General features: G+C 44.6%; 1 protein-coding gene across 1 annotated transcript in view; it reads right to left on the reverse strand.

Moving 5' to 3' along the window:
- The window catches only part of CACNA1H (calcium channel, voltage-dependent, T type, alpha 1H subunit), a 128,098-nt gene that overhangs the window by 54,326 nt on the left and 58,974 nt on the right, over window positions 1–14,798 (reverse strand). Inside the window, exons 9-11 of the mRNA XM_010570604.1 lie at window positions 2,083–2,234; window positions 876–1,061; window positions 80–197 (exon numbers count right to left, since the gene is read on the reverse strand). Coding sequence (XP_010568906.1) covers window positions 80–197; window positions 876–1,061; window positions 2,083–2,234 — 456 coding nt within the window. The remainder of the gene's footprint in view (window positions 1–79; window positions 198–875; window positions 1,062–2,082; window positions 2,235–14,798) is intronic.

A 14,798-nucleotide genomic window follows, 5' to 3' on the forward strand; every position in this document is an offset into this window, starting at 1 on the left:
GGAATAGTGGGTTTTTTTAAAGTGAAATAACTTGTCCAGGTGCTCTACATTAAATCTTCCCAAAGGATCCAGAGCTTACCTGAAATACGGTCACAATGGCCCAAAGTAAGGAATCAAAATTCTTTCTATCTGGAACTGTGTCTCCTGTATCAGTTTTCAGGCTGAACTTGCATCCAAAAAGATGCATGCCAAGAATGCTAGAGTAGGAAAAAACGGAGATGGAAGAAACACATTATGCTGTGAAATATGGGTGTAGGGAGGATTGCAGTGATTTTTCGGACACTTACCCCCCGCCCTGCCCAGTGTTTTGTGTGCCAGTGGTATCTCCCAGGAAGAAGGGCTCTGCTCCACCACTGACATAATCACTGATCAAACCCTGCCATTTGGTTCTTCTGTGTCACATTTCATTACAATTGTCTACACTGAAGCCAAATCAGGGATCTCCTTTGCCTAGAAAATGACAAACCACATTGCCAGCTCCCTAATCTAACTGGTTTCCAAGAACAGAATCCTGAGGAGCATTATAGGGTCAAACAGACAGAAGTCTTGGAGTCTGTACAACCTCTGTCTCAAATATAACACTGGTAGAGTCCAGTTACTGACAGCTTCCTGACATAGAGCTAAACAAGCCTCCCAGGAACTCCAGAGCAATTGTTGCCTATTTGTGTACTTCATTCATCTACAGAATTACAGTACTGCATGAAAAACTAAGACTGAAAAGAGGTAAATAGTCTGTTGAACGTCTGCTTGTCAGTCTATTGTGAGCGCTTCTATCATGTAGGCAGCCTAGCAAATGCAGTGTATCGTTATTCTAACTTACATATTACTTAAGCAAGCCGAACAATTAATCGAAGAAGAGCTGCAGCCTCTGATACCTGAAGATAAAGATGAAGAGCATGAGCAACATGCAGAAGGTGGCTACGTTGTCCATTGTCTTCATCAGGACCACCAGCTGGCGACGGAGGGCCGGCATAAAACGCACCAGTTTCAGCACCCGGAGCAGCCGAAAAGTTCGTAGCACAGAGAGGCCTCCATCTGACTGGCCGATGATCTCCCAGACACTGCAGGAACACCAGGAGAAGAACTATAAACAGCAGTACCGTACTGTGAAAGCCCTGAGCAGGCTGCTTTCTTACAGGATATCACACCATTTAAGCCCTAAAGGGATAGTTTATTTCCCCACTACTTCCTTGCTTCTGAAAAACACTTTCACTTCCCAGTTGTGCAGATACACCTGCTCATGCACAACCTATATTCTTTATAGCTGGTTTCTTGATTCTTTAATTCCCTTGCTTTCTGTGGCTCTCCACAACACAGCATGTCTCCTGCTAGCCTGCATCACTAGTCAGTCACAAGCCTAGCCACAAATTGTGGATCACAATTTTGTACCAAGCTAATATCCGGAGGGATTTACATTTGTTGGGGTGGGTTGGTTTGATCAGGCCACAGACTGGCCTTTGTTCTGGGCCTCTGTTGCTCCTCACTTCCCTGAATCAAAGGGATGGGCCAACTGAAGCCAAGAGCACTATCCTGGTTTACACCTGCTGTGTCTCCCTTGACTTCTCTGCCCCAAATTACTGATTGAGGGGTGAACAGCACTGCTAGAAAGAATCCCAGCACAGAGAGGTGCTGCACAAGCTTCTCATGCATGCTGTGACATCCCCCAGTTTAGGCTGGGATTCTGTTTCCCTGGGAGAGAACAGCAGAACAATGCCCTCTCTTACCCTCCTGCTTGCCCTATTCTGGCCTATGTGTTAATTTGGGAAAGGGAGGGCATGGTGCTGGGATATGGACACTCACAGTACTCCTTTCCCAGGACCAGCCATTCTGCACTTCAGTGGAAAATTGACCACAGTGCCAGATGTGTGGCGTAAATAGACTTTGTTCTCCATCTGCCAGGTCCATTTACTTTGGACAGCCGTTCTAATGCCAGGAACCTAAAAGGCCAGCATAATTATAGCACATCATAGCCAGTGAGCCCTGGATTAACACAGGCCACGTCATTCCTATTCCCCATCCCACTCCCCAACTGGTCTGAGCCTTTGGCAGAAAAGCCACAGTGGAGAAAGAACTGGCATTGACCTGATCACAACTATGATCCCATCAAAGATGTTGTACGGGTTCTTGATGTAGCCGAAGAGGCCAAAGGCAAGGAGTTTCAGGAGCATCTCCAGGGCAAACATGCTTGTGAAGACGATGTTACTGATCTCCAAGGCGTTGGTCAACTCATCTGGCTATGGGGCAAAAAAGCAACATGGTCAAACAGATACACAGAAGAAATGGCTAAAGGCTGGTATGTTCCTCCCGCTTTGGGATTCATGCTAATGATGTACAAACACTACATCTTCCTGTATTCCTTCCAGAGAGCCATGGAGACAGATAGGTACCTGAGGGGAACAGCAGACAAGGATCATGGACAGTCCCTGTGAGTCTTACTGGAAACACAGAATCCCAGCCCATTTCTGGAGCAGTTGCAGAACAATTGTGCCCAATACATGGGCCCAAAAACCTAAAGCTATGCGAAGGAGATGGCTTGTTCACTGTTGCAAGATACAATTATCCAGGTGAATGGCTAGTATGGTTTGTAAAGCTTCTGTTTGGACTTGCATTGGTCAGGCTGTTTTTATTGCGCTAACCCCAGCAGAGCTTTATGGATACTGCTATATCCAAGGCAGGACCACTGTCAATACAGCATGGCTCTATTCATATACAAAAAAAGCACTTTTCTTGCAGACATCTCTTAAAAGAATTAGGAAAACAAATACCAGTGAAAGTCAGTAGGATCAATAGTTTTATCTCCCTTGAGATATTTATCTCCCTTTGGAAATTGTCCCCCTAAAGCCCAAGATGATTTTTCCTTCTGAAGTCCTGCTTAGTCATGTACAGCAGATTTTGTTAAAATGACAGGAGTGTGGCCCTGAGTGTCAGGATTCCCTCCAGGATTAGTGTGAGTTTCTCTGAGTGTACAAGACTGCATGCAGCTTAAATCCAAGAACTGATTTTTCCATTCCCCTCCTCTATCACCAGCACCAAATTACCTTGGGCTACAATCTTGCTTTTCAGACACAGCCTTAGATGTTCCTTTCCTGGGAAGCACAGCGATGCCTGCCCAGGTCCCAGGCTCCAAAATGTGGCACAGCAGGGACAGATGCAAAAGGCGGGATGGGGTTCACTCACTTGCTGGAGCTACTCCTTCAAACAGCACCAGGCTCTGCAATGCGCATTTCTAACGCTCAAGGCCTGTTTCTTTGCAAAAGAAAATGAGTCTTTTTCATTTCCTCAGTGTAATAATATTGTCTAGAAAAAGGTGTTATTTTCATATCTGACTCATCTCCTGACTGATAATAGCTTCCTTTATTCCCCATCCATCATTAGACACTACATTAAAAGTTGGCAGTTTCTTGGAGATGTTGTTGCATTATTCGAGGCTCTGAAGGGAGAAGACCATTGTAATACTGTGGCAGCCACATTTAACTCCACACTTTGCAAACTGAATCCTTGGCAATTGAAGGAGAGAGTGAAAGAGTTAACTCAAATGCAGGAAAAGCCCACACATCCCCTCCTATAGGCAGCGACAGTCTGTGGGCTGCTAATGAACCATCATTCATAGGCTAAATTACTTTATGCAATAGACTGTCTTTTGCTCAACCATTTATCCAGGAGAAAGAGCACTAAGAGCCTCAGACCTCATGATTATAATCCATATACACTAATTACTAAGGGACACCAGGGGAAGGACTGTGCAATTTTCAGTTCTTCAGTCTCTAGCAAGGGGTGGCCCAGATGGCTGCACAGTGCACCTGAACAGCATGTTCACCAGGCTGTGCTCCTCACACCTTCTTCGCTGCAGGGATGGCAATTCCCTCCCTAACATCAATCAGCGCTCGCCCGTGCTATTCCCCACCCCGATGATGCCAAAACACCTGGGCAGAGGTCTTCCTTTTGCAATGAAAACACAGCTGAAGAAAAGGGCTGCTCTAGGATGGCATCTAACCAGCTTCCCAACAGAGACCGAGCCTGAAATAGCTCTGCGGGCTCCCAGGCGCCTATCCGGCTGTAAGCCACAGTGGTGACGGGACACCAAATAGTCCTTGAGCTATTTGTCAGGAGCAGTGCATGGCTGGCACGTTCAGTCTCCCCTCAGCCAGAGTTATACAAGGGCATTCTTAACAAGAAGCAAAATAACTTGCTAAATTCTTGCATCCCTCCAGGCAGCAGACTAAGGGCGCCTTGGGACAGGGTGTTCACGGCAGGCCAAGGATAGCTTGTTAGTGTGTTGTGGCTGGGAAATTAATGACACAATCATCAGCAAGGAAGCTGCAGCTTGGGCAGTTTTGAAGGGACAGCGTTGTTCTATAGCACTTTCTTCTGGGAAACATTGAGAACCTGCCCATTGCTACCTACAGTACCTTGTAGTCTGCAATATAGCAGCAGTCTCATCCGCTAAAGTCAAACTCAGTTCAGTGTTCTCCAAGTTCACCTCACTGCTGCCAGAGGTGCTGCCAAGAGTCATAGTTTTATCATGAAAATTGGGATAGGTGGTGATCATTTCAAAATCCCTAATCCTGGAGTTATGCGAGTATGACAAGACAATCTCAGGACTCATTACCAAAAAAGTCAGTGTCCAACCCGAAAAGCCTAAGCCGAACAAACTTAAAAACACCCTCAGGCAAATAAAAAGAATTTGTAAGTTGCTATTCTCTAAAATCCCATGTTTTCTAAGCCAATGTCAAGATTCTTTTGTGGCCTGTTGAGCACATGGCATTGCAACCAGTTAACCTGCCGGTATTATTTCTTGAATTGATTTGCCAATTTCCTTTGACAATTTGGTGCCTTTATTGCTTACTCTCCAGCGCTATGACTTTTGCTTCATATATGAGTTCAGAGGGTGCAGGAGGAAATCTGCAGCCATCTCTCAGGGGAGGGGAGAGAGGGCACGAGGGAAAGGAGAGGACAAGGAGGTGGCCCAGATGAGATCATCAATAGCTGTGATGAGGAGCTGATCCAGCAGATCAGTATGATGGGGGACACCTGGGCAAGGTTGACAGACAGCAGGCAGACACTGTAAAGCCAATCCTGCTTCAGACAAGAGATCTTCATTATCCTTTAGTGATCATATTTGGTGTGAGGCAGAGCTAATTCAATGACAAGGACTGCTGTAACGCGAGACATTTGGAGCGCAATCCTGCAGTGACATGGAGGCAGGACCCACTGGGCAAAGACAAGGATGGATAGCCCTGCATGCTGGCTAAGCTGCTGATGTGAGCTTTTGTATTATTAGAGTGGAAGCTAACAGCAGATGAGCCAAGCATTCAGTGATACAGCCTTCAAATGTAATTACCTTCTTTCAACACCAACTGGAGCCTAGAAAACAGCCTGCCATAGATATTTTTATGGCTTATGAAATGGTTTGTTGCTTAGAGAACTATTCATTTCCCACTTCTCTCACTCTCTGAGGAGCAAGATCTAGGAGGAGGGTCAAGGAAAAGACATTTGAAAGCCAAGATGGATTTGGCCATTCCCCTAGAGTCAGCCACTAGGAGACACTGTTGTTTTGTTCAAATTTAAGCCAACCCCAGAGCAGGAATTTTTCCAGGAGCATTTTTCTCTGGTAAAAAACAAAATGATTTGCTGAAAACAAAACTTTTCATGGCAAGGATTATTTTTGTCAAACTTCCTGGCTGGAAGAAAATGAAGTTGCAACAAAGCTTTAAAATTGCTGCAATGTCTTGCTTTGACCTTCTCAGAAAATGAAATTTCAGGCTTTTTGCCTGAGATGTGGTTGTGTCACAAAATGCAACTTCCTTTCTAGCAAGGAATAGTTAACAAACAAAGGTTGGCATCAAAACAATGCACTTCCAACAGGGTAGTTCTAAAGTGGTATTTTTTGCTTTTTGCCAAATACTTTGTATGCCTTAAGAACTCTGACAGAAGGAAACTACTTCCCCACCATAGGACTCCAACCTGTACGAGTGAAAACTTCCTTTTTCAAGTGTCAGTGAGAGAGCGTGACCCCTCATCAGCTTTGGACATCTCCTGCACGAGGCCACGAAATGCCGAGGAATCCCCACAAAGGATGCAATGTGCGAGATGGTGGGCAATGCTGTCCTGCTGGTATGAGGGTCCACAGTGCCAGATGTGGAGGCTGGAATGGGAACTGCCGTGCTGGAGACAGTCAGCAAAAACGAGCACAGAGAGTGGTTTAACCCACTCCCAGGCAACATTCAAAAAACGGTTCAGATCCAAGTACAGATTTTATAGATTTCAGATTCAAATGAATCCTCATACTTTGGCTGCAGGAGTAAGTTTCCCACCATTCAAGAGAAGGGCAGAAACTGTATGGGATCAATTTGTAAGATTTCAGCATCCTTGAATATGAGTTTAAAGTAACAATTAGCCTTGACTCCAGGCAAAACATGTCCCAGGAAAGCACAACCACCTCTGCTCACTTTGAAGGCCATATTATGCTGCAGAATATTTCAGTGACTCAAAACCATGTTTTTATTAGGGACGAACCTCAAACGTTTCAGCAGTTCATTCTGAGTTCAGATAAACAGACAAAAAAATCCTTTTCTAAATAGTTTGGGTCTGAAAACCTTGGAAGACTAGTCTCCTTCTGAGAAGCTGATACTTCTGGTTTTAGCAGGACGCAGCAGAACCCCAAAGCCTTCCTGGAATTGGGAGAAATTCAGTAAAAGAGAAACCCATAATGGTCAAATTATTGATGGCCCTTACAAGCAGAGGATGAAGAACAGGAGTAGGAGTTTGCAGCCTTAGATTCAATTTGTGCATTTCTTCAAGCAAGTCACTATGACTTTGTGCCTCTCTTTTTCCGCTCGCCTATCTCCTACCTTGTCTCTTGATTGCTGCATCCACAACCACCTATTTTACATAGCTTAGGTTCAATCACTAGCAGGATGGCACCATGCCTTGGCTGGGGCACCTTTTTGCTCTGATACTGAGTAGAAATAATCATACCTGCATCACCCTGAAGAAAAGGGCTGTTAGACACCTGGTGCCTCCTACTGAATGAACAGGGAAGGAAGTTTCCAGAGTAAAAGATGTGCTTTGCTTCAGAAATCCCCCCCCAAGACCAAAGCAGCCGTTCGACTCCTCCTGAACAAGGAGAGCTGAGGCTGGCAGAGACACAGAGGAGTGGTAAACAAATCCAGAACATTTAGTCTCATAAACATCCTTTGCACTTGTGTTGTTTTTTCTCTAGTCCTGGGCCTAAAGCTGTCAATGGGATTCTGAGCACTTGTTTATGTTGGCTTTTCTGCTTTATATTTTTAAGTTCAGTCTGCAGACACTCTGACCAGGAAGAGGAGATATAATGAACTGTCAATTTGTGCTTTGCTTCCGGACACTCTGTATTTTCTCTCTTCAACCCATTTTTGAGAGACTGTAATTTTCCAATTACCAGTTATTCCATTGCAACAGATTTCACCTGTCTGCAGTCTCTAGCATCATCCCCATTTCACAGAATTAAAAACCAAAGGGAATGCACAAGAGTGGCAGGGAGCAGGGGAGAAGGCATTCAGGCTAATTACAATGAGGTAGAAGAGGGAAGGGAAATCCAAACCACACAACTTTTTAGATTAATAAACCCAAACCATAGCAATTAGTGCAATAGTGGATAACCCACCCAGCACTAAGCAACTTTACTTTTTAGTATGTTCATAGGTTGCAAAGGCATTTGTGAGCTGTGGCCAAGGACTATAGGAGAGACTGCTCCTGATACTTCTTAGCGGAGATCCAGTAACAGCGATGCACAGAACAACACCCAGAAGGAATGGGTCTAGCTTCAAGGACTTATCCCCCTCCGTCACTTCTGCACAGCCTGCTCCTCCTTCCAAAAACAAGCTCCTGCCTTCCAGAGGCCAGGCAGTGGTGTCAGCTGCGGCTCTGCCTGATCTATGGTAACGGGGTGCAAAGGCTCTGCTGAACCCTGGTGAAAGGAAACCTGATTATGGGGATTTTAAGATCCACCTCACACAGTGAGCCATAGGCAGGGTCAGGATGGGAACTCAAGAATTTCTACTTTTCCACTGAAGACTTTTCCAAGTGGTGTCTGCATGCTGCACAGATACACAGGTGATACCAGGACACCTGCAGCCTTGGTCATGGTGTCACCAGCTGCAAAAAGGCAACAGTCCCAAAAAACCATGCAAAGGGATACCAACGGCAGTGCAATTCTCCTCCTCTCACAGTGGAGGGGGGAGACCGTGCCTCTTGGCAGCTGAGCCTCACGCTTCAGCTTTTCAGGTCGTGATGGACATCTGTGCTCACTCATCTGAGGAGAACCAAGACACTGCAACCAGCCACCCTCTTGGGTCCATCCCTGCCGTGAGCTCTGCAAGGCAGAAGGAAGCCCTTTGCATCTCCAGTGCACACCGACTGCAGAGCACAGAGCTATACTTGAGCTGGCTTTTCCTCTATGGAGGGAGAGTAAAGCCTGCTTGCTTTACTCACTGAGCCATACAGCCTCCTACATAACTAATCTGTTTAAGTGATGGATTACTGGGCTCCATATTACATTTGTACGGTTTATGTGCCACTGTGAAAGCAATCGCGAGATGAAAGCCAGTTTTCTGGGACAGATTAAAGCTATCGTTTGGGAAGGATTAGACTTTTTTAATAAGAAATATTGTTCAAAAATTGTGGAAAATAGCTTAAATGAGTTTGAAGCACTAGCACCACAGGAGGGGAGCAAATCAATGAAATTGCTAAAGAGAGCTCAAAATTACAAAACATTCCTCTAACTTTTTGTAAAAAACTAGAACATGTACAGAATGTGTGTATAATACTAATATTACAAGCAGACTCCCACTGCGCTAGGCAGCGAGCATCACTCTGCAACCTTGGACCCGTGTGCCTTCTGAATGTAGGATGAAGGGTTAGATAAAACATTGCATGGGACTGTTGGAGGCTGGGTTTAACCCATTGAGAAAGTGCAGGGATCTCTAACCCACAGCCTGTCTCCTTTCCTTCCTCTCCCTGGAGGTGGCTGATTTATCCCAGTCCTCACAGCACCCAGTGGTCCTCTCCTCCTCATGCGCCACAGCTCACCTCCATCCACAGGCGAGTGATCCCCAAATCCTTGCACTCTTACAAGCTCCAACTTTGTATTTGAAACCCTCAGCTGTGTTTCTTGCACACTTATTCCTTTGAAAAATTAAACCAAACACCAATTTCTTGCCCAAACCCTTTTCCTACAGTAAATTCAACTAGAAAGGAGCCCTAGTCTCCTCAGGTAGGTTCTGCTCTTGGACCAGGAGCTATAACTGTCACACCACACGCATTTTGCTATGGAGCAAATTCTGGCCAAAGGACATGAAGACATCAGCAGCATTTGCCCTCCTGGGCACAAGCTCAGACCCCTCTGAAGTCAGCCCAGCAACCAGACACAGCATGGGACAGGCCCAAGCTGAAGTTTCTTAAATGCTTAATGGAGCGTATAGGAGAATCTGTCACCTCGAGCACCCCGGAGGCTATTAATTATTTATTCTGTCCAGAACAATGTAATCAGCTATCCAGCATGACAGCGGATGCTCTACGTGCCAGCATCTGGTTTCTTCCCTCAGTCACAGCAGGTATTTATCACCCTGGCAGAGGAACTCTGTCCTGCCTCCCCCAAACACCCCCATTCCACACGTCTGGGACAAGAACAGCCTGAATATCGCTGCAGATTTACACTGGGATGCAGAAACGAAGCAGTTAGAGGGGCCTGTGTGTCCCTCCCCAAGCTTTCACCCAGCCTGTGCAGAGGCTGAGCACTGGTGACCGCCTTACTGAAAATAATGATGCATGCCTGAAATCCCAGCAAACGAGCAGCTCAAGACACTACAGGCAGACTGAGAATTTCACACCTGAATAACAGCAAGAGTGTTTAGGCCCATGTGCTTTGGGAGTGCCTGCGGGCTCTGTCAAAAGGCAGCACTGGCTGAGCTGGGATGTGGAACACGTTTCACACACCAGTAATGAAACATAAGTGTGTAGTGTGGCTCAACTGTAATAATCAACACAAACATCCCCTGGTCCAGAAATGGGTGAAGGAGGGAAGCTGCGACACCTCACAAGCAGCGACTCAATACTGCAGCAATTATATGCAGAAGAGACAAGGTTGCCCTACACTCTGCAAGCTGTATGCTTGTTTATCTACAGCTATTTCATTCTAATGCCTCTGAAGCAATTTGGGAAAAGGTCCTCTTTGAGAGAGTTTAAAGAGCCGGAAGCTCGCAGCTGAAGCAGAGTGCTGTCAGGGAATGTAAGTGACATCTCAGAAGACTGCCAGCAAATGCGAAGGCTACATTTTGACCTTTATTTTTCTCCCCGTTTTTTGCTTGTCAAAGACCAAATTGAATAATTCTGATATTTCTAAGGTAAGTAAACAACCAACCAAACCAACCAAAAGAAAAACCCCAAGCAATTTAAGACCTGGCTTCTTTCCTCCTCTGCATTCCCTGCCCCTAAAAAAAAAAAAAAAAAATGCAAATGGGCCTTTCAATTTCTGCATTTGAAAATATTTCCTTTGTAAACCATTTTGATGTAGTTTATTTACTACAACATAGGACTCTTAATGTCTTAAAATCAACTTCAGACCAGTTTAGTCAATCTAGACCATGGTTCAAGCCACAGAAATTGCCTTGCCTCATATGATATAACTACTCTTACTAGGAAAAATGGTTTGGTTGGTGCTTTCCCATGCACATGAGTGCAGCTGAAAGTTATTTATGCTCTCTGGCCTTGGAAAGGGACCAGGTACTTGAACCAGGATGCCCCAGCTCCTAGAAGAGTGCCTTGGTCACCAAGATGTTTGCTATTCTGAGGTGCCTTCTGCCCTGCTTTTGACAGCCAGACATCACAACCTCTCAGAACCAAAAGCCCTTCTCCGGAAGGGTTTAGCTGTCATTAATGTCTTTACTAAAAGCTGTGACTTTGATGAGTTTGTGCTTTCTGATGAAAAAAATGTTTTGCTGAGAGATTTCCAAATGGGCTCTACTTAAAAGTAGGCTGGAAACAGAAGGAGAGAGAGATCTCCTCCTCATGCCTACTGATGAATGTTCACTCTCTGGCTTTGGAATTAAAAATGGAGAATTTATTCTCTCAGGCACCTCTATTCTCAGGTTTTATGCCTTCCTCTAAATGGGATCCTTCATGTGGAGCGATAACAGTTTAATTGAAGATAGCCGATGGTAATTTTTCCTCCTTTCAATTGACCTACTTGATCTCCTAATGCTCCATGGAATTGCTTTTACCTCTCTGCTCTGTGGCATGAAAGTCACTGTTAATAATTACTTACCCAACTGCATATGGCCAGCCAAATGCAAAACGTGCTGCTCCTTTCTGGAGCTGCAACTAGGGCATCAGTGGAGGAATGGAGCAAGCTGCATACAAGCGTGATGTACTCTGGCATTAAAAAAATGCCATTAGAGTTAATGTTATCCAGCATTGACCATATACCCAAGTTATATATACATGCTCTCTGGGATTTTTGTGCGAATCCTTCAAGTTCACTTGGTATTGACTCCTGGCTGGGAGTCTTTTCTACAGAAGAAGCCTTGGCTGCCACACTTTGATCTCTTGCAACAAGAGCTACAGATCACAGAGTTTGTTCTCTGGGATAATCAACTCCCCTGTAGCTTCCATAGGAAGCTTCCCAGGCAGACGGTCCCACATGGCACAACATATTTGCAGTATTACTTTCCCATTTCTCAGTTTCATTCAGCAAAATGCAATTTCATTTCAAGTGGCATAAATGCCAAGCTGGATTAGATCAATTGCTGTCTTTTCCACCCTCAGGAGGAAAGGACCCGGGCAATCTGAAATGCTATCAGCAGTACCGTACAAAACTAAAGCTACTATTCTTGAAAAGTAGGCCAATCAGCTGGATTATATCTTGATGGAAGATCACTTAGTCTGACAGATGGCTGAAAAAATAAGCCTTAAAATGAAAAAACCCACTCCCAAACACTATAAAATACCCCTCATCCCCCAAAACAAGGCCAGAAGTGCTCAGGTTTAGTTATTAAACAAGAAGTCACAGGAGGAAGGAGCCAACTCTCCAGATAACAACCAAGAATGACTGCCTCCAGCAATACACCAAGAGCACTGTAATAACTCACCTAGGGAGAGATGCTCCAGTGTGGACTCTGCGAACTGGTCATCTCTTTCAGTACTAATACACTGATTAGTTTCATTGAAAAAGAAGAAAAAAACAGAAAAATGGCTGAACTGAGGACAGCGAATGCCTAATCATTCCTCCGGTGCTGGGTGCAAGCGAGGAAGTGCCTGTTCAGACTGAGCTTGGTGCCAAGGGAAGCTACGATCACCCCTTCACCCTCAGCAGTGTTGTGACTGGAGCATGATTCGGGAGTACGCAGGACAGCATGTGTCCCACAGCGCATCAGGATTTGCCTCTGGCAACTTCCCAGTGTTTCAGAAATGGACCTGTTACTTGTACCCCTTCCCTCTTCTCTTAAGCAGCTGTTAAATATGAGCAGGCTTCTCTCTATGAGCAGACTGCCATCCCAACCCACATGGGCTTAGTTCCTTTAAGAGCCTCTGGCAAAAATCCAAGGAAATTATACAGACTGAATCATTCCCATCCATATGCTGGTGGAGTCCTTCAAAGAACGAGCAGATCTGTGAGGCGTGACATCTCTTAGCAAGGCCTGTGTTGACTCTCATCCAATATATTTAGCTTATCCCTCACCATAAAAAAACTACACTCACACAAGGAAGTATATTCACACAATTCTTGCCCATTGCAAAACTTTTTGTTCTTGACCACTATCTGTGCTGAAGTCAACAACAAATGGTCAAAAATCATCAGCCTAATGCCTGAAATCAGCTTTGCTTTACTGGCTAATCACAAAGCATGCATTTAAAAAAAAATAATCCATCATTCACACTGATTTATTTTTTCTTTTTTTTTATATTTAGGCTGAAAATATCTTGTATTCCATACCATGAACTAGAAAGAAGAACTAGTGTCTACCTTTTCCTTTTAGATGTAAACTGAGTCACAAGATTTCAAAAGCTGGAGAATTTAAGAAAATGCATACAATATTGTGAGACTTGCTATAAAAGGATGGACACAAAGAACATGGAAATATGCTACAGCCCCTTTCAGACAAAAATGAACACAGAGGCCCTGCTTCAAGGAGTCTGCACAAGAAACAAAGGTTAATTGTTGATTTTTTTTTTGGCTAAAATCTTGCAGCCAAACTACAACTGCATATTTCTGACTGTGCACAGAAATTACAGGATGCCCATCACAGGCAACTCTGACCACGTCCATTAAAGGTGGCGGGAGCCTGAACATCAAGAGAATAAAGAACTGTTTCCAAACTCTTTGACTGTACTGCAAGAGGCACCTTTAGCAGTGATTATATGATCTTTATCCACATCCAAGCAACAGGCTTGCTCGCTGATAACAGAGAGATCAAAGGCCTTTGGGTTGTCATTAGCAGGCAAACTCAATAGAAGTTGTTTGCTTCACCCAAGCTAATGGCACTGGAAATATTTAATCAAAAAATGGACACACTCTCTCTATTACTGCCAAGATGATTCAGAAGGGGCCACTTAAATCTATTTTGTCAAACCGTTACTCATCCCTTGTTAATAGACCTTTATGGAGGGTCCCTTTGAAAAATGCACATTCGTGATTTGCGGGTTGTGTACTGGTATTAGGAGATGAGGCACATCAAGAAAACATGATAGAGGACTGCTGATGGGAAGAACAAGATGGGGAATATGTTTAGTCTATATCTGACAAAGACCTTGACTTAGTCATCTTTTAAGCCCAAGGACAGGAAGCTGAAGTGGCCTGATGTGGAAATAAGTTGAAGGAGAGGATAATTTTTCAGAAAAATTTGAGCAATCTGCTGTAATTGACCTCTGAGTGCTAAGTGGAAGAAGGAAAGATGGAAGAAGATTAGGAGAGCTTTACTGAGGTTCAAGGATCTTGGGGTAGAAGAAGAAAACAAAAATGTTGGGTGGACATCAGGAGAAAATTTGGTGGTGTATCTTGCAGAATAGCGGGGTACAGGCAGTTCTTTATGGGCTTCTCTTTGGGATGTGCAGAGACTTTCATTAACCAAACATGTTCACCTCCTGGGGTTGTCTTAAAAAATATGAAACCACTTACAACCCTGATATAGGAAGAGTTGATCCTGTCTTAGAGCAAGAGGATGGACTAGGTTTGTTGAGCTCTATCTACTGCAATTTTTCTGACACTCCACCGAAAAGATCCCTTGGGTTCTTAGGATCCAAGCCACTGCTAGGGTGGGTAGCTACATCTTACCACTTTTTTCATAAGCTGATGGAGCTCAGGGACATCCTGTGAGGACAACACAGCAGGGCGAACCTCCAGGCCTTTTGTCCTCCAAGACAGGATCGTACTTGGTACAGACTCAGTTTTGATAAAGTTTCTCTGCAGCTTCCAGAAACATTCATGAAGAGCTTAAGATTCAAAAGCTTCATCAGCATGGAAATGATTATCTGAAATCCACATCTGTAATACAGGCAACAACTCCTCTCTGCTCTGCATCAAAGATAGGCTAGGAGCCAGGAGAACAAATTCAAGGGAAATCCACCTTTCCTTCCCTCTAGCAAACCTAAAGCAACCCAAGCAATTGTTACAAGCTTATTTTTGTCCCTGAGAACACAATGCTGCGAACAGCCCAGGGTGCTCTAGCCTGCAGCCAAAGGAGGCAGATGGGAACTTTAGAGCTGCCACGCTGTTCTTGCAAGTGAATTATTGATACGTTCTTCATAGCCATGAGCATCAGACT

This window comes from Haliaeetus leucocephalus, unplaced genomic scaffold, assembly GCF_000737465.1.
Source record: "Haliaeetus leucocephalus isolate CR32 unplaced genomic scaffold, Haliaeetus_leucocephalus-4.0 Scaffold295, whole genome shotgun sequence".
NCBI lineage: Eukaryota > Metazoa > Chordata > Aves > Accipitriformes > Accipitridae > Haliaeetus > Haliaeetus leucocephalus.